We start from the raw sequence: 14,210 nt of genomic DNA, 5'->3' as shown, positions 1-14,210 counted from the left end.
TAATTTCTGAAGCGAATGAGTAATCTTGGTGTGCACCATGAGACACATCCATCCTAAAAGGTCTGGACTTCCATTTCTCATCCCAGAAGGTCCGGACTTCTAGACCTTTTGGGATGGACGTGTCCCACGGTGCACATCAAGATTACTCATCCGATTTAAAATTGGTACCGGATTAGTTAGGTTCACTTTGAAGATTGGCACCATAGGATGGACGTGTCCCATGGTGCACCCCAAGATTGACACAACCTCTCCTAACCAACCATTTTAGGAGTGAATGTGTCAATCTTGAGGGAAGTTAATCCATATACAGGAAGGAAAATCATCTGCCCTGCAGCCCAGTACGTCGCCTTCCAGAAAGGGGTGTTACGTATTCAACCACTTTCAGAAAAAATTAATCGTGTTAGGCAGGGAAAAAGAAGATTTTGGCTTCGCGAAATGAAGATTAGCGAAGCATGCGAATGTAAATGTGCAGGGAAAGAGGTGATTTTACTTTGCTAATCGATTTTTTCGCGAAGTTTGCGAGGTCTGAAACGTGACTATCTACATCGCATATCGATGCTTTCGCGAAGTCTGCGAGGTCAGAAACGTGAGGATCTATTCGCAGACTTCGCGAACTAATTGATTCGTGAGGTGGATCCATACGTTTCAGACTCTTTCTCTTCGCATATCTTCGCGAAATCATCGATTCACGAAGTAGATCGTCACTTTCCAGGCTCGTTGTCTTTGCAAAGCTTCGCGAAACCATCGATTCACGAAGTGTATTCATGAAAAAATGCAAAAAAACAACAGATACTTACATTTTTTACCCCTTTCACCCCCAAAAGCGACAATAACAATATGATAACATGGGAAGAATGAAGGAAATAAGGTAGAAAAACCATTTCTAACATGGTAACAAGAAGAAAGAAACCAAGCAACGAACAAGGAGATAAAAAACCATGACTTCGTTTTTTAGGGTTGGGAAGTTGCAGAATCAAGAGATGAAGAGAGGAAAAAGAGAAATTCATTGTGATTTGGCGAAATGGTGCAGATTTCGTGCAATTTAAAGGAAGAAATGAAGATCAAAAGTCTTGAAATCATTAATGCAGGAGCCATGTTTTCACGTATCCAAGGAGATAGGGGAGCGGCCGTTCGCGAGTGGTGGGAAGTGGGAAGGTTAGGGGTATTATGGAAAAGTCACACAAAATCAGTCTAGATATGTAGTATGATGAGTAAATGGGTTAAATATGTAAATATGCCTCCCATTTGACCCAGTTTTGTAATTTTTCCTATAAATTATTGTTAAAAACATAACTCTGGTTTATTAACTCATTTGAACCAAACAACCACAAAAGGAATCAGAGATATGTCATTCCCTTTGCGGAACTGCAACAAACATACAAGGGAATTCAATGTCATTACATTCATTTCCCGTTGTTTTCCTTTCTTGATTCCATTCCTTTACCCCTATGCGAACCAAACACTCCCTTAGTGATTTGATGAACCACTAAGAGATTGTTGGAGCTAATTTTTAACTTTCTCTCCTTAATTTTTTAAAAACTGAACTAAGAGGCAGTTGGAGATGTGCTCGGCAATCACAAAAAAGATATTGTTATAAAATTTCATTTTTGTAAATGAAAGAAACCTCAAATTCAGGTTTACAACAAAAATTTATTTGCAAATACGTAAAATTACAAAGTATTTTTTGACTTTGCAGTATAAATATTTTATAAATTTACTAAACTGTTTCATTTTGAACTAAGTTGACAAAAATTGAAAAATGAAATTCATTTCAACTAAAAAGTTACCAGAGAAATCATGCCATTAATGCTTATTCATTTCCTTTCCTTTAGTTTATCTTTCTTAATTCCGTTTCCCTTAAGTGTTAGTATAATATTGTTGTGATTAATATAATATGATGTGGAAGAATGTATTGTAAGAAAAAGTGTTAGGGAAAAAGTTAATACATTGTACATGACAAAAATTGAAAGTTATTGCTATTTTTGAAATTAAATTGAAAGTTAAAAAGTTGAAGTCTAAGAACTATTTTGATAGAAAAAAATAATACTACTAGTTATATTCCCTAAAAACTATAAATTAGAGCTTTTTTTTAGAAAAAAAATATAGCTTTTTTCAGAGATATTTTTCTTAAAAAAAGAAAACAATTTACATTTACTAAAACATTGGCCCTGTTTGGAAATTAACTGTTAGCTATTAGCTGTTAGCTGATTACATTAGATTTAGCTGATTTGACTAGCTGTTTGTGTAGACCTGTTTGGTAAAAATTAACTGATTGATAATAACAGTTTGTGTAAAAAGACGAATAAGGGCATTTCTTTTTTTTAATTTTAGGACCTGCAAACTAAAAGTAGGATTAAAGAAGTCTATTAATTTTAATATTGCAAAACGCTAATTAAAAAAGCTTATAAAATGAGCTTTTTCTAAATTAGCGTTTTCATCCCAAAACTCTCTCTCAAACCTCTCTCCACCAAACACTCCAATCAGCGGTTTCAGTGGTCAAACCGCTAAAGTTGGTCAAAAATGCTCTTTTTATCCCAAAACGATCTTTACTAAACAGGGCCATTGTCTTTTTATGAGAAAACTAGAAAATTTACTTTCAGGATATGAGAAAGTAATGTGAAACGCGCACTAAGCCAATTAGTTACTCACCGATTATTGTACTTCTAAAGATTATTGTACTTCAATCTATATACTATATATATAAAAGTTAAAGCATATAACTTAATTAAAAATTGACACATTCATAAAAAAAAATAGTGACATGTAGTTGAAATTGATTTTTGGTGGTGATGGAGGTGGAGGTGGAGGTGGACATTCTCCATCTCCTCATTGGTTCTGCTCAAAGGCTTGTTAAAGCAGCCTTCAAACTCCACTATTATTCATTCCATAATTTGCTCTGTAGAAATCCCCCATTTATTGCGTATGAGCTAGATTTGATTTTTCTACGGGGAGTTTCAACTCTTGTCTTAAAGCTTGGAATTTCTCGTCAATGGCTTCCAATTATTTATGGAAAATTCTTGAACCAAACTAAAAAAGCTTTCAGATATTAATCTCTGACATACTCCACACATGTGTATAACACATGTTCATCTTACTATGTGTTTTTAATTCCATAAATTAATAAGGTTGTTAGGATTTTGGGTCTCGACCGTTTGGTCTACGAGGCTCTGTTACCATGTTATAGAACCAATTCAACTAAAACTCAAACTGATAATTAAGGCTTAATTAATCTATATAAATATGATGAATTTCAGTTTCCAAAGAGAATTACAGAAATTTGATTGAATAAAAGATCAACTTACACTCCATGCAGAAAGTATTTATACCCCTTCAAATCCTTGAGTGAAAATTACAAATAATTCAAAGAGTTATTTTGTTTTTTTTCTTTATTGAGCACAAATAATTCAAAGAGTTAAACAGGCACCAAACTGAAGGTAAAACAATAAAAGGATTAAAAAGGTAAATTTTTAGTTAAAGGGGGCGGAAAGGTACATAAATAATAAAAAAAGGATATGGATGGGGAGGGAGGGGGAGGTCCGTCTTTCCATTAATGCGAATTTTTTAATTTAAAGAAAAGGAGGAAAGAAGGGTGGCCAACGGGTGGACAAAAAAACCGGTCAAACTGGTAACCGAACCGAAAATTGGTAATTCGAACTAGAAAATTAATGATTAAAAAAATAAATAGGTTCCTCAAAAAAATAAAAAAAATAAATAGGTACTGGTTTCGGTTTCGGGTTAGAGTGTTCAAAAATCGCGGTTAACGGTTAACCGAACCGTTTAATAAATATAAATTTTTTAAATAATCAATATATTATATAATATAGATTATATTATAAGATTAAAAAAAATCTTTAACATAAATTATAACATTTATTAATATAACATAGATTATACTACTTTACTTTTAAAAAAACAAATATGCTATCTTTTAAGCATAAGTACTTTGACGAAATATTATTTACATTTCTTTATGTTTTAAATGTAAACTTGATGAATTATTTTTTTAGTTCGGTACTTATGTTTAAATTCTGAACTTTTATATGAATTCGTTTCGTTCGAATTTTTGAAATTATATATATTTTAATATTGTTCAAAAATTTAGATTTTGGTAAAAATTATGGTTAACCATTGATTTTTGGTTAACTAGTGAGAATTGGTTAAAAACCGTTAACCGAAAAACCTGACCGAAATTAATGGTTAACCGGTTGTATGGACCGGTTTCGATTTGGATGGTTAAAAAACCGTTGATAACGGTTCGGTTAATTTTTTTGCCTAATGGGCCGGTTAACCGAACCGTGCCCACCCCTAGTCGCCAACCATGTCGAGCATGAAAATGTCGGGTAAATTACACCCGTAGCCACTGAGCTTTATACATTTTAACACTATATTACTAAACTTCAATTTTTAATCGTATAATTATTGAACTTTACAATTTTTAATATTGGTAGCTACTCAGCGTCTCAAAATGATCGTTAACTGCCTGAAAATAAAAAATTCGAAGAGTTAATGATATTTTGAGGAAGTTTATTTAATGAAAATTTTCGATTTGAGGTCGTTTATGTATTGTTTGGTTAGGAGATAAATAATGCATTTTAGAAAGTGAAAACTCAAAAAATGTGATTTTGGAAAATAAAAAATGTAGTTTCATGTTAAATATCGTTCTGAACAACTTTAATTCCTAAATATTTTCATTTTGAAGTCGTTAACGGTCATTTTGAGAAATTAGTTAAAGTTGAGTGATCACCAATATTAAAAAAAACGTACAATTCAATAGTCATATCATTAAAAGTTAAAATTTAATGGTCATAATATTAAAACTGGTAATATAATTTACTCTGAAAATGTTCAACCCGTTCCGTTTTGCTTCTCTATTGGTTTTTTTTTTGTGCTTTTGTATCTCTCGAATCCTTATGGAATTAAAGAGATTTTTTTTATAACTTAAACAGATTTATACCCTCATAGATGTTAATAAAATTAGCACATGGTAAAGGCCATGCTTACTTTGTTTTTAACAAAGTAAGCTTTACTTTGTGTGTTTTCACCATTGAATTAATTTTCTAATCCATCATCCAATGGTGAAAACACATTAAGTAATGGTACTTTGTCAAAAACAAAGTAACCGTAGAAGACACGCACATCATATTATTTTTAAATTAATTTTTATTTTATTTTATTATCGTGTAAAGTTTTTTTTTTATGGTGTAAAATACAGTTTTTTTTTAGTAAGAAAAGAATTAGACTCCTTGTATAGTATTTTTTTTGTCTACCGAAAAGGTACTGCATTATTTTTTTATTTTTTATTTTTATAGGAATACTGCATTATTTATTACCCTAGTAAGTATATTGTTTTTTTTTTTTTTTGATAAATATAGTAAGTATATTGCTAAGTGATAGGCATGAATAATCTGGGGGAAAATGGGTGGAAGGAAAATTTTCATTAATATTAAATAATTAAATATGAGTTATTTAGTCAACTCAGGAGTCATGAATGAAGCCATAATGATAAAGAATATAAAAACCACCAGGCAAATTATAAAAACAAAAATAATTTAATTATGGTTTTATTTTCCTATTATAATTTTGAGTTAAGGTGCAAAATACTTCTAACGTTTTGGGTCAGGAGCGATTTTATCCCTAACATTTAAAATTATGTAATTTTACCCCTAACGTTGGAAGTCAGGAGCAATTGTACCTTTAACGTTGATAAATTGGTTCAATTTCAGAAATAATTCATCAAACTGTCTTCTCAGTCATGAATTTTGTCATTTATACTTCACATGTGTGTTATTTTATCAGTAACAAATCACAAGTATATGTTGGGATGTGAAAAAAAATAAAAAAGACTGTCTTTTTGTACGAATTAGACAAAAAAAATTCACCTAATTTATAAATATTAATCTCCAATTCCATTATTAAATTATAAAAAATATGAAATCTTTTTTTTAAACGAATTGTCATACAATTGATTTAGAATAAGAAATAAAAATATATGTGTTTTATAATAGTATCTGAAATTGACCCAATTTATTAACGTTAGGGGTAAAATTGCTCATGACTTTTAACGTTAGAGGTAAAATTGCTCCTGACCCAAAACGTTATGAGTGTTTTTGCACCTTAACCCTATATTTTAATACATTAGTATTTATAAAATGGGTAATGATATATACAGCCCTTAGGGCTGTATATTAGCATTTAATAGGTAGTATATTTATGTGTATTTCTAATATTTGTATATATTATTGTATTGAACCTTTGAATAAATTAAATACAATTGTATATTTCCAATATTTACATTAATAGGTTTTATTGTATTTAAAATTTCAATGTAATAATAAATATAAATAATACACTAATAAATATAAATATACTATCCTATTAAATGCTAATATACAGCCCTAACGGCTGTATATATCATTACCCTTATAAAATTATAACATGAAACACTGTTTTTAAACGGATATTTTTTTTACACAACAAAAGGAGTAGAAATTGGTGTAATCGATTATAAAAAAAGGGGAAGTTGGTGTAATGACGTCATATTGAACCAATGTTAATAGTGGATGATGGTGATGGTAGAAAAGGTCTGCATCAATCTCTCTTCTTCATCTCTGGTTTGTTTTTTCTTGCAATCGGCAACACAATTGTAGTGGGAATATAAGAATGCATAATTTCTTCTTTACTCCACAAACACTAAGAGAATACGCTTTTAAGTCAAGTCATCATCGATTATTCACCATGAACCTCAACCTGAACCTGAAGCAGTACATGTTCTTCAAAAAAAAAAAAAAAGGTACGAAAGTCAACTTTAAGTGATCCAAATTTAGTTGCAGGTCAAGTGTTCGAATACATTACATCCTTATTTCGATTTATGTACTGCAAACTCTCTTTTGTACTTCTTTTTTTTTTTTACTTTGTACTGCATTTAAAAAATATTTGACTTTTCAGTTAGGATTTCAATATAAATTATGGAGTTACGTTACGTAACAATATCTCGTCGCTCTAATTTGATTGACAGAAACCTATTTGGATTTGGGGGAATTCTTTTGTTGTGGAATTTAATTGCATTGGAAGCCTCGATTAAGCGTCTGTCTCCTTCTCCATTCAATTTCCCTTTTCGGGTATATCTCTGCTTGATTTTCTCGACATTTCAGATTTCAATTTTGCCATTTGGCTTCTTTTCATCTGAGGCTTCTCATTAATGTCTGCCTGGACCTAAAGAGAAACATTAAGGTAATAATGGTGCATATTTTCTTTGGATTGTGATACTATTTCTATAATTTGGTATTGAATATATATATATATATGCTTCATTGCTAGGTTGATTGTTAGAGGGAGGAATTACGATAGTAAGATGAGTAATCAAACGAACATGGAAGAAACAGAAGAGGTAATTGATGAGAAGGAGGATTCAGAAAGGGGAAAAGATGAGGTAGAATCAGAAAGAATTGCTCCATGGAATACTCAAATCACAGTTAGGGGGCTAATAGTCAGTTTGGTAATTGGCATCATTTACAGTGTAATAGTGCTGAAACTAAATTTGACGACAGGATTAGTCCCTAATCTCAATGTTTCAGCTGCTCTACTGGCTTTTGTTTTCATTAGAGGATGGACTAAAATCCTTCACAAAGCTGGAATTGTCACTAAACCATTCACTCGGCAAGAGAATACAGTAATTCAGACTTGTGCTGTTGCCTGCTATAGCATTTCCTATGGAGGTAAGATCCTGATCCTTCATATTCATGTCTCAATTTGATGCATCTGTTAATGGAATATTGAAATTGCAGGTGGTTTCGGGTCATATCTCCTGGGATTGAACAAGGACATATACGAGCAAGCTGGGGTTGAGACACCAGGGAATACTGGAACAATTACAGAACCTGGGATTGGTTGGATGACTGGCTTTCTCTTTGTTACCTGTTTTGTTGGTCTGCTTGCTTTAGTTCCTCTTAGGAAGGTACTTCATTTTCCCCTTCTAAACACCTTACACTTAGGGCTTTAATCTATGATTGCATTGTATTGATTTGTAAGTGTTTATATTTACCAGATTATGATAATAGACTACAAATTAAGTTATCCTAGTGGAACTGCTACTGCAGTTCTCATCAATGGTTTCCACACTCCCAAAGGAGACAAGACGGCTAGGTATTCCATACATAACAATTCTTTAGATTTGAATGCTTAATTTAAGGGGCAAACATATGTATTAACACATCATCTCTTGTTACAGGAAGCAGGTTCATGGGTTCATGAAGTTTTTCTCAATAAGCTTCATTTGGGCTTTCTTTCAATGGTTCTATTCTGGCGGAGAAGCATGTGGATTTGTTCAATTCCCAACATTCGGATTGAAAGCCTGGAGAAACTCGTTAGTCTGCCTATACTTTATTCAAACATTGTAGCTTTTGTCTTGTGTTATTTTTGCATTTTCATTGATGAATGAAAATGAACTCTGCAGATTTTACTTTGATTATAGCATGACTTATGTGGGAGCTGGAATGATCTGTTCCCATACTGTGAATTTATCTTTGCTTCTTGGTGCTGTGATTTCTTGGGGAATCATGTGGCCACAGATAGGCGGTCTTAAAGGAGATTGGTACTCTGCTGCTTTAAAACCAAGCAGTATGAAGAGTTTAAACGGTTACAAAGTTTTTGTTTCTATTGCTCTGATCCTAGGAGATGGCCTCTACAATTTTTTCAAGATACTCTATTTCACTGCCTGTAACATAAGTGCAGCAGCCAAAAATGGCAACAGAACTTGTAAGCTGTTACTCCTTGTAAATTTGATAAATTCAGTTTCGAAAAGCATAATCAAGCTTCTGATGATCTTGAACTCTTGCATTTTTATTTCTTTGTTCAGTTTCTGAAAAGCATGATCAAGCTCCTGATGATCTTCGACGAAACGAGGTTTTTAGGAGAGAAACAATTCCAATTTGGGTAGCTTGTTTAGGGTATGCTGCATTCTCCATAGTCTCCATCATTGCGATTCCTCTCATGTTTCCGGAGCTAAAATGGTACTTTGTAGTTGTTGCATACATCCTAGCACCATCTTTGAGCTTCTGCAATGCTTATGGAGCTGGTCTGACTGATATGAATATGGCCTACAACTACGGAAAGGTTGCTCTCTTTGTGCTAGCAGCCATGTCGGGAAAGAATGACGGTGTTGTTGCCGGATTGGTAGGGTGTGGTTTGATGAAATCCATGGTTTCAATATCTTCTGATTTGATGCAAGATTTCAAGACCGGTTATCTGACTCTCACTTCGCCTCGTTCGATGCTTGTTAGCCAGGCGATCGGGACTGCAGTAGGCTGTGTCGTAGCTCCTCTTACGTTCTTTCTCTTCTACAAAGCTTTTGATGTAGGGAATCCTGACGGGCAGTATAAGGCTCCTTATGCAATCATCTACCGAAACATGGCGATTCTCGGAGTAGAAGGGTTCTCTGCTCTTCCACAGCATTGCCTGCAGCTTTGTGGTGGATTTTTCGGGTTTGCTGTAGCAGCAAACTTGTTGAGAGACCTAACCCCTAAACGTATTGGAAAATGGATCCCTCTTCCAATGGCAATGGCAGTGCCATTCCTTGTAGGGGCATACTTTGCAATAGATATGTGTGTAGGGAGCTTGATTGTGTTTGTATGGCACAAGCTAAACACCACAAAGGCAGGATTGATGATTCCTGCTGTGGCTTCTGGATTGATCTGTGGAGATGGGCTGTGGATTCTGCCTTCATCTATTCTGGCCTTGCTCAAAATTCGTCCACCCATATGCATGAATTTCCAGCCAACCAAGTAGAATTTTGAAAATCCGTTAGTCCGGGATCGATCTAGAGGGCCGGGAGGCGCTTCAGCATCCATAGGTATTGAAATACCTTTACGAGTGAATTCAAGACCGGTGACTGTTTGGTTGATTACAAATAAAACTAACTGCACCACCGAAGTTACAAGTCAGGTGCAGAACTAATTCAGCAGATAGATTAGCTAGATTATTAGAGAGTTTTTCCATTTACAAAGTCATTATAATCATTAGAAAGTCATAGTTGAAATGAGCAAATATAAAAAGTAGTAGCAAATTGGCTTAAATTGGTGTTGTTCAATTTAATTTATGATACCCATAATGCTATCATTGGATTTGAGGTTTTTCATTGTAGAAAAACTCGGCTGAAAGGAGACAAAAGGAATTTTGCTTTGAACTTGAGATGAGCAAGTCTTTTGATCACATTGAAAGAGTTTATCTAATGACAAATAGAGATGAATACATTCTTTATTCCTATATTTTCTTAATCCTTACCAAACCTATTACATCCTATTTATATAGGATAGCATGCTATATAAGTAAACTGTGTCTATATTGATTAACTCTTTTTTTTCAGTTTTTAAAGAAAGCAATTTTACATTTACTAAAACATTGTTTTTGTGAAAAACACTAGAAAATTTACTTTTTTAGGATATGAGAAAGTAATGCGAAATGCACATTAAGCCGATTAGTTACCCACTTAATAAAATCTTTGTTGTACTTTAATCTATATAAACATAAAACTTAACTGAAAATTGACACGCTCGTTAAAAAAAAAAAATAGTAACATGTCAAAATATATGGATAAAAAATTCTATTTTGTAATTATTGAAAGAAAAAAGGAGGTTGTCAAGATTCGAACTCTCAACCGTTTGATTTATGAGGCTCTAATACCATATAGCTAAAAGCTCAAACTGATAGTTAAGAGTAAATTATAGATCTTATATTAATATCCGACACAAATGATGAATTTTAGTCTCCTTACAATGCTAATCGATTTTTATTTTCTTTATCACGGTGTAAAGTATTTTTTTAGATTAATTATAAATCTGGCCCATTTTGAAAGCTCATTTACATATTAAACCTAGTTGTCCAACATCTTACAAATCTAGATACTTTCACTACATTTGGACAAAAATACCCTCATCTTCTCCATTCCTCATCTTCAACCAAAACTCCTATCTTTCCTTCTTTCTTCTTCTTTTTTTTTTTTTTTTTTTTTGGCTTTTCATATGTGTGTAAGATAATATATATAAGATGTATATGCCAAGGATTAATAAAAATAGTTTAGGTTTATGCAATTCGAAACCATACATCCCATCGAAACTCTGCATTTTCAACAAATTTTCGTAATACTGTACTTTTCTGAAATTCCCGACATTTGTCGCATCTGTCCCATTTCGACCTAATGTAACAATGGTGTAATGTGTTTCACGTTGTCGCGCATGTCGCATTTTAAAGTATATTTTCTGATAAAATGCGACAGGCGCGACAACATTAAAAACACCACACCATTGTCGCATTAGGTCGAAATGCGACAAATATCGAGAATTGCAGAAAAGTGCAGTATTAGGAGAAATTGTTGAAAATGCAGAGTTTCAATAGGATGTATGGTTTCAAATTGTATAAACCTAAACTATTTTCATTAATCCTTTACATATACATCTTATATACATCATCTCACACATATATGAAAAGCAAAAAATCAATAAATACATATCATTCTTTGTTTCCAACTCTGCCGTCTAAACTCAGGTCGTCGGAACCGCAAAACTCCATCATTAACTAGAGATCGACAGATTTGAACCAGAAAGAACAGATCTGGCATGGAGGAGCTTCTCTGATTTAAGTTAGTTTTTTGACAGTTTTTGTCTCTTTCCCACTACTAAAAGGGAAAGAAACTGACAGACGAAAAGAGAGAGACAGTTTTATCATCACAAGGCATCATTTTAGAGAGAAAAAAAGAAAGAAAGTTGGTAAAATTGAGTGAAACTAAGTGAAAATGAGTGAAATTGAGAGAAAAAGTGATGTTTCTGCACCAAATCTTACCAAATTAGTCATTTTTAGAGGTTCGAACACCCAAATCCAACATAATTTTAAAGTTATTAGTCGAGGAAACACGTTCACTATAATTATCCCTTACTGATTATCAATCCTGAAGTCACTAAACTTCCAGAATTGATCTTTTGGGTCAAAAACTCATTTAAACCGGTGAATTTCGGTTCAAGTTCGTGGGGTACCATATTCTGATCATTTAAAAACACTTGCTACACGGGTCCAGGTTGTTGCTCAAGTCACAATCACACGTATGTCAGTCCACTTTGCACCAAAACTGGAAAAGCGTTTCAAAGCTAACTTCTGAAGGGTTTTAAAAGCTCACCCCTACTGTTTGCAATTTGTTTTTTCCCCTTTTCTTCTTTTTTCTTTGTTTTTTGGTTCTTACACGTAAAAATAAAGGGTCTGCCCGAAAAGCAGCCACCGATCGAAGACCCAGTCTTCGATCGGGGACCCCTGTTACTGAACGGGGACTACCTCATATCAGTAACAGAGACAGACGACCAGGCCCATGTTTTTTTTGTCTGGGTAGTTAGGTTTCATTTCGGTAAATTTATTATTTCTGTTTTATTATAAATGAGGATAAAAGTAATCTCGGGTTATAAGGGTATTTTAGTCATTTTTATTAAAATCTACTAGATGAATGGATTAGGCTTCGGAATAATTACATGTTGACGTGTTAGATCTTAGGAATAAATGAGTCATATTTGATCGAGTCTGACGTCATAGTTAAATCCGAAAATGGGTCCCAACATCCTGCAACTAATGTTTATTGTCTTGCATGTTTAATAGATTTATTTTCATAGGGCTAGATTTGATGTATTAGGGCAAAATGATGCCATTTGTGAAAAGTTGTAATAATTTTATATTTCAGTATTTATTTATCGCTTTTGAACGCTAAAACGATATTTAATTGAATCTGGAATAGAAATAAAATGGTATTTTCATAAAGACAAGTCTACATGTTTATTAATCAGATCCTTGAACCTAACTCTGAAGAGATGACATGTTGTGGACCCGTGCGTCATCTAATTTTTTGACATGTTCTCGAGCATTAAAAATCGAATGACGACTGATATAAATATTCTAACTTTCAAAACATGATAACAAAAGTTAGAATATAATTAAAAGAATTCATGCACCGGAAGGGACACACTAAGTTCGTCCTTAAAAATAGGAAGTGGAGGTGACATGTAAAAATAGAACTCTATTTTGCGAAATCTTTCTGAGAGTAGGATAGTCGGGTTCCACAGCCGCTCGCAGCTGCTCCCTGAAATGAAAGAAAGAAATGAGGAAGAAGATGAAGGAATGAGAAAGATGAGGGTATTTTTGTCCAAGTGTAGTGATCTATTGGCGATATATTTGGAATATCCCAATTTTCAACCTTGATATGCGTTTGCGGGGATTAAAAATGGTAAAAATAATGCGGGCGTGCTAGAGAAGCTAATTCTCAAAAGGTAAAATGGTAATTGAATAAAATAAATAAATATAGTGCGCCTAAATTACTTGAATTCTAAACGAAAAGCGATTGACGACCGTTACAAGGACTGAAAATAAAAACAACGGTTTTGGGCCCCAATGTTATTTAACAGGTCGGTCGGAAAAATAATTTTTTAAGATAAATACAAAAAATAAAAGCAATAAAACGACACAAAGATATAAATTTTTTAATTTTCTTTTATATTTTTATTGATTTTGTAAATATTTTATTTTTTGTATTACAAATAAGAATAAAACATAAAAATTACAACTTAAAAAAATAATTACTTTAAAGCTGGAAATATAAATAAGTTGTAAAAACAATATGTATGAGATTAAATAAAATTAACCGATCTCTTTGACGTTGTTGGGATGCATGAAAACGAGAACTGGAACTCAGGGAATTCGTCTAGGGGGCTGTTGCGATGTCCAGGTAATTCTGGACGAATTTAGAGCAATTCAGAGAGTTCAGGGACCTGACCAAAAATTTACCACTAGATCAGTAGCAAGTCTAAGAGTAAAATGATGCTTTCGTGGGTCTTTTGGACTCGATTTCGGGAGCTATAGAGGTCGGGTTGGAACGAAACAAATGCTAATATTTAAAGTTAATGTGCAAGGGAAAGGGCTGAAACTGGAATTTTAGAAAAACGTCGAGTAATGGAGTCGGAATAAATTATTGAATACGGGCCTGACAGAATAGTTGTTTGATGGTTGAAAAACCGAAAACTTGATTCTGTTTCGTGGAGGGTACTTTAAGAGCGATTTTCAAGGCTGTAGGATGTCGTTTTTTACGAAATAAAAATTGGGAGTTCTATAACCGATGTAATTAAGAAGATTAAAATTAATTTGGGATAAAATGAAAGACTAACAACTTGGAATAAATTTTGGAAAAC

The 14,210-nt window shown here is 33.1% G+C and overlaps 1 protein-coding gene across 1 annotated transcript; it reads left to right on the top strand.

The window, feature by feature from the left end:
• Window positions 1-6,660: 6,660 nt before the first annotated feature.
• On the top strand, window positions 6,661-10,127 carry LOC136219584 (metal-nicotianamine transporter YSL3-like). The gene is made up of 8 exons (XM_066007044.1): window positions 6,661-6,790; window positions 7,016-7,230; window positions 7,318-7,715; window positions 7,785-7,954; window positions 8,045-8,142; window positions 8,228-8,362; window positions 8,453-8,754; window positions 8,855-10,127. Exons 3-8 carry the CDS (start codon window positions 7,352-7,354, stop codon window positions 9,781-9,783), a joined length of 1,998 nt encoding a protein of 665 aa, XP_065863116.1. The 5' UTR covers window positions 6,661-6,790; window positions 7,016-7,230; window positions 7,318-7,351; the 3' UTR covers window positions 9,784-10,127.
• Window positions 10,128-14,210: the final 4,083 nt, after the last annotated feature.

This window comes from Euphorbia lathyris, chromosome 2, assembly GCF_963576675.1.
Source record: "Euphorbia lathyris chromosome 2, ddEupLath1.1, whole genome shotgun sequence".
In the NCBI taxonomy this organism is placed as follows: domain Eukaryota; kingdom Viridiplantae; phylum Streptophyta; class Magnoliopsida; order Malpighiales; family Euphorbiaceae; genus Euphorbia; species Euphorbia lathyris.
Note: the sequence above shows the minus strand (reverse complement) of the source record. Positions and strands in the feature narration are given on the sequence as shown.

What these genes read in the sequence shown, in the direction of transcription:
- LOC136219584 (XM_066007044.1), top strand. Translation starts at nt 7,352, where the DNA reads ATGAGTAATCAAACGAACATGGAAGAAACAGAAGAGGTAATTGATGAG. An exon ending in CTTTAGTTCCTCTTAGGAAG is followed by an intron (nt 7,955 to 8,044) that starts GTACTTCATTTT and finishes TATATTTACCAG; the next exon opens with ATTATGATAATAGACTACAA. An exon ending in TTGAAAGCCTGGAGAAACTC is followed by an intron (nt 8,363 to 8,452) that starts GTTAGTCTGCCT and finishes TGAACTCTGCAG; the next exon opens with ATTTTACTTTGATTATAGCA.